At 31.3% G+C, this 17,069-nt stretch overlaps 2 protein-coding genes and 1 pseudogene across 8 annotated transcripts; 2 read left to right on the plus strand and 1 right to left on the minus strand.

Moving 5' to 3' along the window:
• The first annotated feature begins 5,394 nt into the window (after positions 1 to 5,394).
• On the plus strand, positions 5,395 to 10,362 carry LOC107963694 (protein TPX2). Of its 7 annotated transcripts, none has more exons than XM_041105607.1 (18): positions 5,395 to 5,902; positions 6,159 to 6,305; positions 6,581 to 6,658; positions 6,891 to 7,041; positions 7,281 to 7,389; positions 7,769 to 7,819; positions 7,914 to 8,011; positions 8,101 to 8,176; positions 8,260 to 8,322; positions 8,458 to 8,544; positions 8,633 to 8,691; positions 8,893 to 8,965; positions 9,066 to 9,131; positions 9,226 to 9,288; positions 9,462 to 9,539; positions 9,626 to 9,675; positions 9,747 to 9,878; positions 9,957 to 10,362. In XM_041105607.1, exons 1-17 carry the CDS (start codon positions 5,737 to 5,739, stop codon positions 9,814 to 9,816), a joined length of 1,485 nt encoding a protein of 494 aa, XP_040961541.1. In that variant the 5' UTR covers positions 5,395 to 5,736; the 3' UTR covers positions 9,817 to 9,878; positions 9,957 to 10,362. The 7 variants fall into 7 exon arrangements, with proteins under 7 accessions (XP_040961541.1, XP_040961546.1, XP_016755613.1 ...); XM_041105612.1 differs by having other exon boundaries at positions 9,772 to 9,878; XM_016900124.2 differs by having other exon boundaries at positions 9,664 to 9,675; positions 9,772 to 9,878.
• A 2,786-nt stretch (positions 10,363 to 13,148) lies between these two features.
• On the minus strand, positions 13,149 to 14,541 carry LOC107963692 (probable sugar phosphate/phosphate translocator At1g12500). Its single transcript, XM_016900123.2, has one exon. The coding sequence runs from the start codon at positions 14,476 to 14,478 to the stop codon at positions 13,411 to 13,413; it is 1,068 nt and encodes a 355-aa protein (XP_016755612.2). The 5' UTR covers positions 14,479 to 14,541; the 3' UTR covers positions 13,149 to 13,410.
• Positions 14,542 to 14,838: 297 nt separating this feature from the next.
• LOC107963693 (glyoxylate/hydroxypyruvate reductase HPR3-like) lies at positions 14,839 to 16,697 on the plus strand (annotated as a pseudogene).
• The last annotated feature ends 372 nt before the right edge of the window (positions 16,698 to 17,069 follow it).

A 17,069-nucleotide genomic window follows, 5' to 3' on the forward strand; every position in this document is an offset into this window, starting at 1 on the left:
TAAAATAATAATATTTTAATTATAGAAGCGGTGCTGCGATTAAGGGGGCGGCACCACTTTTTCACCTGTCCCATTTTTTATTTTTATTTTATAAAAAAATTATTTTAACCATTTATTTAACATTTTACTTTTTTTAGTCGTTAAATTTAAATTTTTTTTTGTCAAATCATCTTAAAATGAATGAAAAAAATTAAGGTTCGTTAAATTTGTTGACATGACATATACATATGTGGGAATTTCATTTTTTTGAATTCTTAAATTTTTAATAAATTAAATATTGACATGTCATCTATGTGTATATGAAATACGAACAATTCATAACATTTAATATACATATCATAAACTAATCATAAAACACTCATATGGTCCCTCGATATGAGCCTTCGAGATCCAAAATATGCATTAAAAATGAATTGAGATTAAATTGAAAACTTAGAGAATTTTTTGCAAAATTTCAAAATTTTCTTTAGGTGCAGGGAACACACACCCGTGTGGCCAGGCCGTGTGGCTCACACAGCTAAAAGACACGCCTGTGTTTTAAGCCGTCTGGGCATTCGATATAAGGCACATGGCCGTGTCCCAGCCCATGTAACTCTTTAACTTGGGTTACATGATTAAGCCACACGCCCGTGTGTTAGGCCGTGTGTTATGGAATTAAGGTGCAAGTGTCACACGGCCAAGCCATACGCCATATGATAGGTCGTGTGTCTCCGTTGATTTTTCTATCCATTTCGGGTGATTTGCCAAAAACAAAAGTTTAAAGGCTAAAAAATAAAACTAAATGAAGACTAAAATAACTTATTTTATAAAATTAGAGGACTAAATATATTATTATCCCTTTAAAATTTATAAAACAAAATAAAAAATTAAAAGTGCCCGAAAAAGGCGGCCAACTGACCATCCCTTTAGTTCACAGCAACCATTTTATTTTATACTCTATTTTCGTAATTAATTATTCATTCAATATTAATATAAAAACCCCTCCTCGTTCCACTATAAGCACAAATGCAAGTTTTTGTTGTCAGAGTTGAAAATGCTTGAATTATGCAACTTTTGTTTTATATTTGATAAAACATTGTACCGAAATGGATTTTAAGCATATAGATAAAGCAATATAGAATGAATAATTGACTCCTATAAGCATACGTCAATAGTTCTTAAAGAAAAAGATAAAAAAGGGAAAATTTTCTTAACAACAAAAAATTAACTTCCATGTCTTCTTGTATAATTTTATGTAAATTTAATTTATTATAATTCTTTAAAAAATTGTACTTTTTTTATAATTTTTTGAGTTTTTAAAATCACGACCAAACTAACATAACATGTAGATATCGAAGGCTATATATATTTTTTAGAATTAAGATCTAATTGACATAATATATAAACATTAAAGATTAAATTTATTATCATACAATTTTTTTTTAAAAAAATCATGTCATCCTTCTATTAACCATTTAATCATACGATGATTAACACACACATAATCTCAAATAAATGAATAAGATGAAATAAATGAAACTTATGTATAATTAAATGACCAATAATAAAACTCCTATACTAAGAATTTGATTGTAATTCATCCTTTTATTAATGAGTAAATTAATCTGTATACGTTAATATTCGTAATACATCATACATCAATTAATTTATAAAAGATAAAAAGGGAGAGAGTGGGGGAAGAAATGGTCAAAGGTTGGTTGATGTTGTAGGAAAGTAAAACATGAGCTTGTTGTCACATATGGGGGTGGGGGAAAATGTTGAGAAAAAGGAATCCAATGTGAGAGACAAGTCGAGCACAGCATTCAATGTATTGTAGATAGTACTCTACTCTACTTGTTGACAATCAATGATCAACATTTATTTTATTTGTTTGTTTTAGACACCTAAAACAGGAACACAAACAAAACCCCTCTGAATTTATTATTTCAACCACTAAAAGCAACTTCATAATCAATGGCCTTTTTCATCCCACATTTAAGTGATGTTGTAGTCTTTTAGCTAAGTGTGGAAGCCATGGATTTCATGACTCTTACACTTTATTGCATGGGATTTCACTGTTTCTCAACATCTTTCCCTTTGACTTCCAATATTTTGAAATTTATATACACAGTATTAAACCATAGAGTATCCAATGTTTCTAATTAAAATTTTATGGTAGACTTCGTTTTATCTTTTAGGCTGAGGTTGGAAGGTGTCTTCGTCATGTTCCAAGGATGCATAATAGTGTTGCAGATTATATGGTTGTTCCAAGGATGCATAATAGTGTTGCAGATTATATGGTTAAGTATGTAAATCTTAGTCTTATGAATTTATGTGTATTTGATGAACCGTCATTATCTATTCAAGGGCTGTTGTTAGCTGATTGTAATAGCCTTTTACAGACTTAAGTGTTGTTTGATGTAATCGCAATTTGCTGTTATTTTTTACTAAGAAGATTTGTAAGTATTTAAGTGCCTATTACATGAATAACTTAGATACAATGTATTAAGAAAAAAAAAGAAATATTATGGATGAAGTTTTGATATAGTTGGCAAAAGCGGAGGCTTTGAGTCATGAATACTCAAGTTTGAGATTCACCTTGTGTAATTGTATGTGTAGATGTTCGAGTCCCATCGTGTATGGTGGTTAATTGGGTATTATTGACTTAAAAAACTCGTTGAAACTATTTTTTTAAATATAGAATATATTTTTAATAATTTATTTAATCAAATTGCACGAACCAACAAAGTTGGTGACCTGGTCGATTCAATCATCAATCTAGTTTTGAAAAGCTTGGTTGGCACCATGTTTATACTTTGTTTGTACTATACTAGTAATACTTTAGAAAAACAAAGAAATGGGAATTGAGTCTCAGCTCAATTCGCACTGTTACTATTATGGCAATGAGGATATGAGTTTGAATGTATTTTATCTCCAATTTAAATGTTAATAAGAGATTAGGAGTAGAAATAAATATTGTATAAAATAAATAAATAAATAAATAGTTCTATGCATTATACATACACATGTTTTTAATTTCATCTGCATGCTTTAAATGTGCTTAACATCAAACATAAATTGATGAAAAATTTTATTAATATGATATTGATATTTTAAATATTTAATTAAAATATTTTAAAATTAAGAAATTAATTTAAGATAGACATACATGTCAAAAAAAATAAAGAATTAAATTTCTATATTAAATTCGCACTCAATTAACCCCTGCCGTTAATTAAAATAATTAATTAAATCCCTCTATTAACGGTTTCTTTCATTGACCACATTGATCGTTAAAATAAATTGACAGACCAAACAAATGGCTACATACGGTAGCTTCTGGTTTATTCTAATATTTTTCATAAAAATGATATAAAAATAAAAAAAATTAAATTAAAAAAAGAAATTGATATAAATTTATGAAAATTGTTAAAAATAAAATATTATAAAATTTATACTAAATTATAAAAATTTATAAAATTAATAAAATATATTTAAAAAATTTAAAATATTATAAAAACATATTAAAATTCTATAAAAATCATAAAAAATGTAAAACTATTAAAAGTATTAAAATCAATATAAACTAATAAAAATTATAAAAAAATCATAAAATCTTAACCGAACCAGATCAGTCTATTGGACCGATTAGATCAAAATGAATAAGGGTATCGGTCTGGAAAAAGCCATTAGACCTGTTGACATGGAAATTAGTCGATTGAACCGGATTTTTTTTTTAATTTTTAATGTTTTATTTAATAGAATTGGACAAGTCAATCGAAGTAGTAAATCAATGGCTTGACGGGTTCAACTACTGATTTGGTTTTGAAAACCTTGGTTAGAATATTTCGTTCTAACATATGCTAATAGTTGGATAATGAAATTCTGGTTTGATAAAAATATTTAAAAAATAAAAAATCAGTTCAACCACTCTTTTCCAAGTTAACTGGTCTAGTGACTTTCCCTGAATCGATACCCTTGCCGATTTCGGCCTAACATGTCCAACAACTAATCCGATCTAGAACATAATTTATAAATTTATATCAAATTTAATGTTTTAAATATTTTTTATAAGTTTTTCAAATTTTTATTATCTTTTAAGAATTCTCACATGTTTTTTAATTTTAAATATTTTAAATAAGCTTTATTAATTTTTTACAATTTTTATAATTTATTAGATTTTTTTTATTTTTTAAATTTATAATTTTATAGTAATTTTAATATTTTTAAAATTTAATATATATCATTTTTTAATTATTTTTATGGAAAGAATATTTGATTAAATAAAAAATAATCTCTTGTCACTATTTGATTAGTTTATTAATTTATTTTACTAATCAATATGATTAATGATATAAATTATTAACAAAAGAATTTAATTAATTTGTTAATTAATGATAAAAATTTAATTGAGTAAAAATTTTAAAACATTAATTGATTTTTTTACATTTTCTTAAAAGATATTTTTAGAGATATAAGCTTCTAAAATAAAAATTATAGATTCAGCAATGAATTAACTGATTTTTTTTCTAAAGTATAATCGCAATATTCGATGTAATGTCAAGTCTTAAACAGATGATGAAAACTCAAAGCTTAAAGATATTTACAATCAGATCGATAAGATTTTGTGTTATCCACCTATCCTTTTTTGCCCTTTCCCATCTTTCGGCCCCACTTTTCCCACCCTTCCCCTTTTCCTCCCTAACTAATAAAACCGTTAGGGGCATTATCGCAATTATAATCCAATCTCAGTGGCAATTCCAACTAGCGCCGAAATTTCAGAATACCCTTTACGACATTATCTCGCCGCCCGAAACACCGTGCTCGAACCCCGATATCATTGTCCTCACTTTACAGACATATCAAGTTCTCGAAAAAAATTCACCTCTATTTACTCGCTTACCCTCACCTTTGACTGCCCCCCACTGTAACATCCCATTATCGGGATTTCACTAAAATATCAAGGTTACTTTCGTCAACCTGTTGTCAATTAGACAAGTTAAAATAGAATTCGAGTCCACAAGCAAGATTTTTTTTAAATACAAATAATTTTTTAGATAATTCAATAATTTTTTTATAATTTTTTTAAAATTAAATAATTAAAATATAAAATTATTAATAATTTAATGATATTAGATATAATTTACCTTAAAATTTAAATCAATGATAAAATCAATTAAATTTTTTAAAAAAATTCTAATTAATTTCATATATAAATTTTTTTATGTATAATTTATTTTAATTTTAAAGGTATAATTTATTAACGATTTGAATATTTAAATTATTTTAGGGACAAATCCACATGATTAATTTATCGAATTTAGATAATTAAATTTTAGTTTTTTTTTGTTTTATTTTGGAGTATTTTTTTTTCGAAGGCTCATAAATTCAAAATTTTTGATAGTTACAGCAACCTTGAACGCTATAAAACAAAAACAAAAACAAAAACGAGCATACCTCACGGTCGTCAGTCCTGGAGTTCTTCACTGCAGTAGCTTGTACCTTACGCTATGGATGTGTTGTCCTTTGCTTCCTTCTCGAGTTAAAATTTATTTTCTTTGAATGCCACGGTGAAGCTGTAGTCATCGCCATTGTGGATCATCCTCGCCGTTTCCGATACTTATAGGCTCTCTAAGGGGAAATCGGTTTCAAATTAACGGTGAAAATGGCGGCAGAGTGTAGTTCTCGGTGGTTCAGGTGAAGTTAGAGCGGCATTGTAGAGAAGAGACAGGGAGTGAGCTTTGGAAGGAGAGAGAGATGGAAGAGGAGATGGAGATAGAACCAGTGTTCGAGGTGAGTGAGGTTGATCTGGATTACGAGTTTGATGCAGCTCAGTTCTTCGATTTCACGCGTGAGGAGTCGCCGTCGGAGGCTAGAGACGCCGAGCGTTGGTTCGAATCGGCACCGAGCTATCCTCCTTCTCGTACGTTTCTTTTACTAATACTATTTGCGTAAAGCAGTTTTGGTTGTAATCTTCTTGTTTGATTGAATAAGTATGAACTTTGGAGATTATTTTACCTTCTTTCGAATTATTATCAAGGATTGCCTTTCCTTTTCTATTTCGAAATTTTGGAATCGATACTTATTAAAAAAGTATACTTTTTTTTTTCTGGTATTTCTTCTTCCTTTGATTTATCTTGCTAAATATATTTCTAATTTCTAATTTGTGCGTGTTGTAGCTTTTGTGACCAAGTTAGTCTTAGGAGAGGGGAGTCTCCTGGAAAATGTGACTACACCTGTAAAATGCAAAGAAGTAGATGATATTGGCAGATTACCAGAAAATGATTCAGAATTGGAATTTTCACCTATGGATGCCAGTAAGAGAGGTAAAATTTAGCTATGCTTAGCAACTTATATATGGTGCTTTTACTTCTTTCAACTTGCCTTCTATGTAAATTTTAACAGCAACTGCTATAACTTAGTTAATATTGAAGAGCCGTGTAGCTTGTTTCCGCAATTAAGAGAGCCTTTGAGGCGCGCTTGTGCTTCTAATGACAATTTTATGAAGCATGAGGTTTAGTTTTCTTCGGAAAGTTTGAAAACTGTGATGAACTGATATGATCTTTTTTGTTCCCTTTTTAATTTGTTTTTTGCTATGAAGGATCTAATGGAGGGATTTTCATCAGTATACAGAAAGTTTTACTAAAGGTTCTGAATCAACCATTTCAATTAACTACAGGTGATCTGCACGCTTATGCGAAGTGTTTTTTAGGTCTTTATTTTTTCCGTGTCTCTGCCTCCAGTGACATCGCTTTCTTATTTTTATTATTGCTGGCTTCTCTCAAGTATGTTCGGTTAAACACAATAGTTTGACGTGTGTGTACTTTCCAGATGTCTAACCATCTATTTGATTAAATTTAGTCACCTTACATTTGTGTTGTGCTCATTTTTTTTCTCTCTCTCTCCCTCAGGCTTGGCAACCAGCAATAATATACCCGATGATAAGCCCAAGGCTGAATCTAATGGCACAAAACTGTTTATGCCAAGGAGCTCCACCCTTATGAAACCTACTGCTAGTCAGTTAGCCAAACAAAATTGCCCCCCTCAAGTTGCTTCAACGAGGTAGTTCTTGAGAATGCTTTATTAACTTCCTTATCTATTCTAGTCTCCTAGTGTTTTTGAAGTGACACAGAGGATCTTATTTCTCACAAATGGTTACTTTTGGTTTCAACGGTCCTAAGTTCTTATTCCTTGTAATGCAAAAGCATTCCGGTTTCAATAAGAGGAATAATATATCTTTTGGAGCCCTTATACTAAAATCGTTCAGATACGACCCTTATATATATATTTCTTTTTTGTAGATTTAAGAAGTTACAGGTGCCAAACAGTGACAGAAGCTTAGTTCACTCTTCTGGCGTTGGAAGTCAAGCTGCAAAGAGGCAGAAGCTAGAGGGAGGTCTCACTCATAAGGTACATCAGCTTGAAAAGTTTCCTGTGCTCCCACCTTGTTTGCTCATACTTTGGAGAATTTCTGATGGCAGCTATTTTTATTGGACATGCTTGTTTTTCTGAGTGCCATAGAAAAGTGAATTCTGTAATGGTGAAAGAACCTTTTCTTTTAGTGTTCATAAACTGGAAACCGATAATTACACAAGTGCGTGTTATCACAAGGAGATCTTGCATAGATCAGTTCTCCCAGTCACCCTCTGTCTTCGCTTTTCCTTCTGCAAATTAGATTTGAGACTCAAGTATTCTAGATTTATCTGTAATTTCTATTTATTAGTGGTTGAGTCGTATTTTGAGTCAACTAAGCTTCTGCTTTGGGCTCAACTTTTATTCTTCGTGTCAGGTTAATGAGGTGAAGCAGCAAACTACCTTGGTCCACAAGGTGCCTAAAAAGGTACATCCTTATTATTTCATGATTTTTTAAAATGCTTTGGATCATATTCTGTCTTGCCTCTAAACTCTCTGAGCTTTTCTTTGTGCTTATACAGGATGTAACTGCAGATAGAAACACTATCAATATCAAGCCAAAACTTACCATTCCAAGGGAACCTGCACTTCGAACAGCCCACAGGGCTCAAAGAGTACTGTTAGTTTCTGGTCTTTATTACTACTTTATTAGATTTTGATATAGAATATTGTCAATGAGCTGCTGGTATAATGACGTTTTCATTTCAGGCCTATGAATGGTACAAAACAAGAGCATGTTACATCTGCCATGCATAAATTCAAAGCACGCCCATTGAATAGAAAAGTTGGTACTTATGATGTGACAAAGTGGACTTCCTCTAAAGTCGGTTATTTTGTACTTCTCACAAATGTGTAAATAATGTGCAGATTCTCGAGGCTCCTTCATTGCCTCTTCCAAAGAAGAGTGTTCCAAAATTACCAGAGTTTCAAGTAAGGACTGTACTTTCTTGTTTGTTCCTGGATTAAGGGCATTTGACAAAGTATTATATCAAGCTATAAGTTTCATCAAAATAAGGTTTTGTGCCGTCCATATTTAGCACTGATTCTTGTCGTGTTGCTTGTCAGGAGTTTCACCTAAAGACATCAGAAAGGGCTGTGCAACTGCCATCATCTGTATCATCCTCTTCGTTTCAAACAAATGATTATGATAAGGTTACCCATGGATATCTTTCTGTATCATCTTTCCTGGATCTTATTGTAAACCCACTTTGTTGCTCATATAAAACTTATGTTGTTTCAGGGGTTTGTGAAACCTTGTACTAATTCAACTAATCGCAATGGAACTAGAGAAGTCAGAAGGTAAATGTTTTACATTTTAATTATTGGAGAATGTTGTGACTGATTTATATCTGGACAATGTGCTTTGGGCAGAATATGTAGGTATCTATTGAAATGTGTATTTATTATTGGCTAATTCTGTATATGGGCACCTAGATGCTTATTAGTATTAACCTGAGAAATAATTACTTTGGATTTTTTTCCTGCATTTCTTTGACCAAGTGCCATGGATGCCACTAGGTTGGATTCCTGTGACACAAATTACAACATCAAAGCTCACCTTTTGAATAAGAAGGTAGAACAAACGACAAATTAAATCACTGAATTGTTTGCTTCCTTGAGCTAGTAGGTACCAATGATTCTTATCTAACGAGTATCTAATTCCTGGTTTGCAGATATTTTCCGGTAAAGGAGATCTTGGTGTTTCCAAAAACATCAAAAAGGAAACCACAGCGCCAATGGTACAGGATGGAAGATCTTTAGTCTCTTCATTACAAATTGATTGTTAGCTGAACTGTTTGATATGAATATTGTGCTTTGTCTGCCAATTATTAGGAATATAAAATCCGTAGAGAAAGGAGGGTTCCGCAAAATCCACCCATAGAACTTTTTAGTAAGGTAAATTTTAACATGTTTCAGCTATGCTATCAAACATCTTCCTCTTCATATTTCCAACTAGCATTTTATGGCATCTTAATAATGCATTTCAAGTGTTTCATGTTTTTAGGTCATTGCTTGCATGAAATATTTTTGTTAATGTTCTCTATTCTTCTGTCTATATTGTCTGTCAGCTGTCTCTTACATCTGAACTACAGCCAAGTAATGGATCTCAGATGAAATTGCCTTGTCCTACTTTTATATCTACAAAGGTTCTCCTAGTATTTTTAACTCTTTAACTTTTTTTTTGATTAGCACTTTTAAGTGTGCTATTGATGTAATTGTTCGTTGGTTCTAGGGCTTAAAGGAAAATAGATTGATTTCTTTTCTTTCCAGCCAGAACACGAGGTTAGTTGTGTAAATCGAACACAAAGTAGATTGATAGAATAAATCCTGTTCTTAGTATTTTTTAATTATAGGGCTTCCATTCTGCCTTTTAAGCAGATGATGATGCATTTGGCAAAAGATAAACCACTTGTGGTTGCCTGAAGAAACATTCAGTTCGCTAGTGATGGTTGCATGACTGAAGTTGTTATTCAATCGAGCATCAGGTATGTTCGGGTCGTTAAACCTTGTATCATTTCATCTGTTGTTCATGATTGTGAAATTTATACATGGAGATTATGCAGGAGCTTTGGCATCAGCTGAAAGCAACATGGACGTTTAAGATTCTGCTATATATGAAATTTGGGCATAAATTTTTTCAACCTCCCCCCTGCGCCGCCCCCCCCCCCCAAAAAAAAAAAAGCTATCTTGCTCCGTATTCCTAGGTCACAACTCACAAGCACATAGTATAGTAAAAACATTACACATTGTATAGCCGAACAGGCCATCATACATCCTTCGACTTCAAATTTGCAGTTCTTTTCTTCAGAAACTTTCCCTCGGTGCTCATTGCAAATTTGTACATTGTTTTATCTTATATCCTGTGTTGTAGTGTTCAAGGTTCAAGCTCAGGCTAGGCGATTGAGCTTGAACCTTGAGCTTGGATTAGACTTGTCATTTGGGTGGGTTAAGTTAATTTAGATTTTAGAATTCTTGGGTTATTTTAATAGTAACACAAATTAAAATAAAAAAATAAGTTTAATCTGTGAGTAAATAAAAATTTAAATAAATACCATCATATTAATAATATTAAATATATTTTAATTGTTTACTGTAATATTGTAGCACTTTATTAATATATATAAACCAACATGGGTGAAATAATTTTTAGAATAAAATGACTCTGCAACTTATTATTTCTTTTGTCATATTAGTTATTATTGTTTTGGTACAAATTTATTATTTCATTAACAATATTGAAAACAAAAGGGTTTGTTGAGAGATTTGTTTATTCTTTTTTTTTTTTTCGTTTACTTTGCTTCTGTTCTTTAATTAGAGTTTTTAAGTCCAATTAAAATAATGTGTAAGCCACTTTTTAATGTTTCTTTTATTATTTTTTTTATTTTGAAATGAATTTTGAGTACTAATCTTTGAAAAGATTTGGTTCTCATTTTACATTTTTGCTTAAGCTATTTGGTCGGAATTTTAATTCTAAAATTTAAGCTAATATTCAGGCTGGGTTAACAAAAGGGTTAATTTGTGATGGAAACAAATTTTAGAGACTACTACTGAAAAAAAAAAAAAACCTTTGATGGACTAAATGAGAATTGGAGTATTTTAAAGAGTCATTTTACTATTAAAGACTTCAAAGAAGGCACAAAAAGAGAGTAATGGAAGGTCTAATTTGAAATTCTTCCTTAGGTTTTATTTAAAAAAAAAATCATCTACTTTAGTTTGTAAGAATTTGATTTTGTTACGATAAGATAATAGAAAATTTAGTCCAATTTGATAGCATTATTAGATTTTGTTGATAAATCACCTACTTGGATATCGGTAATTTAGCAATTTAAAGCAATTCAACAATTTATATGCAATAAATCACTGTTTGAATTCATGTATTTATATCAACTTTTCAATTTTATGAAGTACAATGACTAATTTGTCATAAATTACCTAAGTACAATAACAGAGTCTTGTATTCCCATCTGATAATTAAGTATAAACCAACAGAAAATTTACAAAAAATTGCAGCAACGGGGTAAAGACGGCTTATGCGGATCTAACAAATGGTGTATAGTTGAAGCATTTGGCATTTGTTCTTTCCTACACGAATGGTGGATTAAAATGTCAAATTCTTCTATTTTATGGTGGATTAAAATGTCAAATTCTTCCATTTTTTAAATTGGTTAATTTTAATTTTTTAAAGTTCAATTCTGACCCAAATAGTAACACTTAAGTTTATTTGATTAAATTCTATTATTAATCTTGCACTATATGTAAAGTTGTAGATTTAGTTTATGTTCTTTTTATTTTGATCATTCTTAGTCCTTATATTTTTTGAAATTCGATATTCCAGTTTTGATGCAAACAACCGTTAAATTCATTAATTTTTTTTGTGAGTTATATGTGAAAATAGCAAGTTAACATGTCATTTTGCTGCATAAGATTTTGAAAAATAGTAGAATTTAACTTCGTGAATTTAGCAATTACCATTTTTCTAGTTTGAAATTTCAAAATTCAAAAAGTACAAAATTTAACGTTGATTAAAATTACAGTAAACTACACCTAAGGTCATTGAATCATTAGTAATTTTACATTGAGAATTTTCAAAATAGTCACTTAACTATTCGAAAGTTTTCATTTAAGTCACCGGGCTATCATTGATATATGGCCTTCTTTGCTCACATTGGTTGCACTAATCGAAAGCTCCCTTCTCTTTCTCTTTTATAGTTCAATTTTTTGTTCATGAAACAGTTTTTAATGTCACAAATCTGCAAACCAAAATCCAAGTAACTTTCTTCTCCAAATCTCTAACATTGGCTGTTAGATCAACTTGGATCTAAGGTATGTTCTTCTACTCGCCAATGGGTATAGATCCACCGTACTGATAATCGAATCATCACTTTGAACGCCACTAGCCGAACATTAAAAAAAAAACTTAATAATGTAGTGACTTAAAATAGAAACTTTTGAATAGTTTAACGATTTTGTAACTTTTTGAAGTTAAATGACTAAAACGTAAAAATACCAATAATTTAGTGAACTTTTGAGTGTAGTTACCCTTAAAAATTTTGATAGCAACATGTCATGGACTGATTTGAATTATTGAACTTTTATATGACTTAGAAGGCAGGCCTTATTTGTTTGAATTGTCAACACCAAATCCTTTTGGAGCAATTTGTCGTTTTCAGGCAGAAACTATAAACAGGCATCTATATCAACTTCCAAAATTTGATTCCATTTTCATTACTTCATTACAACAAACAAAATTGATATCATACAATAATAATTCATCTACAGTATTTCAACATCATACGCGATCAATAAGTTGTATTTATTAATATGATATCGAGAAATATATTTTGTCTTTTTATTATTAAATGAATTAATTTAATTCGAATATTATTAAAAAAGATTTATGGGATTAAAGGAAAATGAAATGTTTTATTTAAAATTAAATTGAAAATAACTTAAAATGTTTTACGATTTAACTTTCTTTTTAAAAATATATAAAGATTAAGTTGGATACATTTAATAGTAAACGGGTTAATTTTAGTCCAATCCTATAATAGAGGGGCTTGACACATACTTTCATCATATAATAACATAAGAAACATGTCTTAAGGTTAGTTTCATTGTCCATCAACTTGAATTTGTAAGTTATACCATTTTGTTTTCTACATCATATTTAATACATAAAATTACATTCCATGATGAGAAACACATGTGAACAAATTGACCATTTATGATTGAAAAGGGAAAAAGAACACATGATAGATCATAAAGATGAACCTTCAAATGGTATTATATAAAAGAAGAAATTTCTATCAAGATCCTTGTTTAAACACCTGAAAATGGCACCATGAATTTCATTCTCAAGTGTTCCATCATGCAAAAACATGTTTTTTATTCTCTTAAGAATGATAAAAGAATAAGAAATATATGATAAATGATTAAAAAGAAGAAAAGAGGGTTGCACCAGTGTTTGTGGCAACCAAAATGAATCCCCATCCTTTGTTTCTTTACCATGTATATTGGTCAATATGTTGTGATCTTAGATCTCTTCTTTGCCTCACTGTAAAGCACAATTCCCATAATTGTAACAGCAAATCCAGTTACCCCTGTCATAGTCACCGGGTTCCTAAACACCATGACCGACACAAAAGCTGCTAATGCAGCTTTGGCATTGCCTAAAACCTGCAAAGTAAGGGCACTTGTATGCTTGGTAACTAAAAAATTGGTCAAATTCACCAAATAGGCTACTGTGGCATTCCCAATCAACAACAAAATGATGAATGAATCAGTCTTAGCTTTCTCAAGTGTGATCCTTGCAACATTCCCTTCGTTATAAAGACTAAATGGTAACAAAATCAATGCTGCCATAGGTGCCATATACAACAACAAGTTCATGGAATGTAGCTTCTCAGCTTCATTGGTTAATAATATACCTTGAACCACAGATTTCAAAGCACGAGCAGCAGTTGAACCAATGCAAACCAAGAATCCAAACAGGTTAAACAAAGGCTCACTGTTTGTAGCTAAAACAATCCCAAAAACCACAGGCAAAAGTGCAAAGTAAACCTTAACTGATTCCATCTTGCAAGTGATTATGAAAGCAAATATGGCGGTGAAAAAAGGGGTGGTTGCACCGATAGCTTGGTTAAACGAGACAGGAATATAACTTAAAGAAGTATTCCCACAGACAACAGAGAAACAAAAGATGGCACATAATGCAATGATCTTGAGGAACTGTTTCTTTGATAAAATGTGTTGCTTTGGGACTATTTCAAGGAAGTTTATGGCTATGTAACTGTATGAAGCACATGACAGCATGTGAAGCATGGTGAGGAAGATTGGGTAACGGTAACCATAAAAGCTGAGGAGGTACTTGTTGAGCAAAAGGACACCAGTGTTGGACATGAACCATGAGGCGATGATGAGTGCTGTTAAAAGATTGGGAGTGAGAAGGGATCCAAAGGTGTAGATGCCGTTTCTAACCTCAGCAGTTGGGGTTGTCGGAATATCCAGAACATGATCGTCTGCGGTGGCCGCTGTGTCCAACCTTGGGTTGCTCATCCTCCTTGTCCATTTTTGAGCTTCCACCATTGGGTGTTTTGGGATTGCGAAAAAGATAGCTTTAAGCTCAAAGACTAAAATTCTCTCTTTTGTTTTAGAGGGAAAGAAAAAGTGTTCTTTTTTCTTCTGTGGATGGTTACATATAAGTGTGATGGAGGTAAATTAAAAAGGCTAAAATATGTTTTAAGTAGTTTTAATTTTTCCATATTTAAAATTTAGTCTTCCTATTTCTAACTTTAAGAATTTAATTCTCAATTTTCATATTTAAATAAATTCAATTGTTAAGTGTTCAATAATATTAAATAATGAATTCATGAGCCGACAAAAATAAATGCAATGATTTAATGACAGAACTAAGCTGTTTTTATTATTATTTGGAGTTAACACTGAATCCTCTCCTACGCCAACGATGGCGGACAAAGAACCACAACAACCTGAAGAGCTACCTATAGTCCTGGTTCATCGTCTACCGTCATACACAATTCCTTTAGACCCTTCTTTCAGAGACCAGTTACGTTCTCAATTCCATATGCTAGACCCTCACGAATCGCCTGAACCATATGACTCCTTTCTTGCCCGTCATGCTACCTTCATAAGAGTTCTCATGACTATCGGCCATTCTCCAATTTCCCGCCGAGTTTCTGGAGCGACTGCCTGTTTTGGAGCTGATAGTGGCAACAAGTGCTGGCCTTAATCATATAGAACTCCCTGCTTGTTGGAGCCGAGGCATCGTTGTTACGAATGCTAGCTTAGCCTTCGCAGAGGATGTAGCGGATTGTACTGTTGGGTTGTTGATCGATGTGTTGAGAAGAATCTCTGCTGCTGATAGATTTGTTTGTGGTAGGATGTGGCCTGTTAAAGAAAACTACCCTCTTGGTTTTAAGGTAAACGTTTGTTTTCTTCATTATCAGTGGCTGAGGCTGAATATTTTTTTTAAGGGGAAATCAAATTTTATTATTTTAATAATTTATATCTTAATCTTTTTAGAGGGTTAAATCAAATTTTTATTATTTTAAAGAAATAAAATATAATTTTATTATTATTAATTTAAAATTTTATAAATTATAATAGATGTAAATTAAAAATTTACCATTTTAGCATGGTACTCCACTTGTTTAACAATATATTTAACAATATTTGCATAGACAACATAATTGGATTTATCAAATCTAAATAACAAAAAGTTGTTTCTTGATCTTAAATGGGCAATTTTTTTTTCCATTCTTTTTTGGCAATGAACTTTTGGGGAAAATAGTGTCAGTGGCTGATGTTGAAAATATTTTTTAACCGAAATTAAATTGTATATTTTTACAATAGTAAATTATTTTATTATTTTAATAGTTTATATCTTTATAATTTTTAAAAGATTAAATTAAATTTTTATCATTTTTAAGAGTCAAAGTGCAAATTTACCATAAATATCGAATACCATTCCAAAACAGCTGTTGGCTTGGCTTAACAATGGAAGAGTGCATTAAATACCAAAATATGTCATCGTTTTGCTTTTACAAGGCACTAGATCATCCCATTTGGTCCTTACGAAAACACTGTTCTAAACTTGGAACTGCAGCTAGGTGGTAAGCGAGTAGGGATTGGGGGCTTGGGAAGCATTGGTTCTGAAGTTGCAAAGAGGCTCTTAGCCATTGCCTACACCTCAAGAAACAAGAAGCAATCTGTTTCATTTCCATTCTATGCTAATGTCCGGGACCTTGGTGCAAATAGTGATGTTCTCGTTCTTTGTTGTGCACTGACAAAGGAAACTTACCACATGATCAATAAGGATGTCATGGTAGCATTAGGGAAGGATGGAGTGATAATCAACGTCGGGCGTGGCTCGTGATCAACGAGAAGGAATTAGTGCAGTGTTTGGTGGGGGGAGAAATGGGTGGTGCTGGTCTTGATGTGTTGAAAATGAGCCTAATGTCCCAAAGGAGCTATTTGGACTTGATAATGTCGTATCGTCTCCACACTGCCCTCTCATGACTGCAGAATCCTTTGAAGCTTTGGACCAGCTGATTGTTGTCAACTTAAAAGCCTTCTTTTCGAATAAACTTTTGGTATCAGTAGTGTCAAATGAATGAGCCATTCATTCTTTTGCTTTAATGTAAAGCATAGACAAATGCTCAATGAAGAAAGGATAAAGATTTGGTTAAATAACTGAAATCCATGCATTGGTTACTGGAAATCAGGATGTTGGTAACTTTCATTCATGTGGGGACTCTAGTAATAAAGTTTATAAATATATATAATTTGTATATCATCACATTTTAAAAATATTATCAATCATCAGTGTGGTGATTGCCAACTTCGTTCCTTAATTATGTTATTAAAAATTTAGTTCTTAATTGAAAGAATATTACTATTGAAATTATTTCGATTAATTTAAAACCAATTTAATTAAATTATATATATTCTTTTGTTAAAATAAATTTAAGACAAAAAAATTGATTACAATGTTTTTTTTTAAATTCAAAAAAGAAAACAAAAACAACAAATAACACAATAACAAATAAGAAACACTGCATTAAAAACATAGCTAGTGTCCACTCCACATTCTTAAAGAAAGAGAGAGAGAGAGTTTAAAGGGTAAAAATTAAAGGAAGATGACGAAAACTATTTTG

Source organism: Gossypium hirsutum, chromosome A03 (genome assembly GCF_007990345.1).
Source record: "Gossypium hirsutum isolate 1008001.06 chromosome A03, Gossypium_hirsutum_v2.1, whole genome shotgun sequence".
Classification (NCBI taxonomy): Eukaryota; Viridiplantae; Streptophyta; class Magnoliopsida; order Malvales; family Malvaceae; genus Gossypium; species Gossypium hirsutum.

Excerpts from the sequence above, each read along its gene's own strand:
- LOC107963694 (XM_041105607.1), top strand. The coding sequence starts at position 5,737 with ATGGAAGAGGAGATGGAGATAGAACCAGTGTTCGAGGTGAGTGAGGTT. Across the intron at positions 7,820-7,913 it reads TCCACAAGGTGCCTAAAAAG|GATGTAACTGCAGATAGAAA; the intron begins GTACATCCTTAT and ends GTGCTTATACAG. Across the intron at positions 8,012-8,100 it reads CACAGGGCTCAAAGAGTACT|GCCTATGAATGGTACAAAAC; the intron begins GTTAGTTTCTGG and ends TTTTCATTTCAG.
- LOC107963692 (XM_016900123.2), bottom strand. The coding sequence starts at position 14,478 with ATGGTGGAAGCTCAAAAATGGACAAGGAGGATGAGCAACCCAAGGTTG.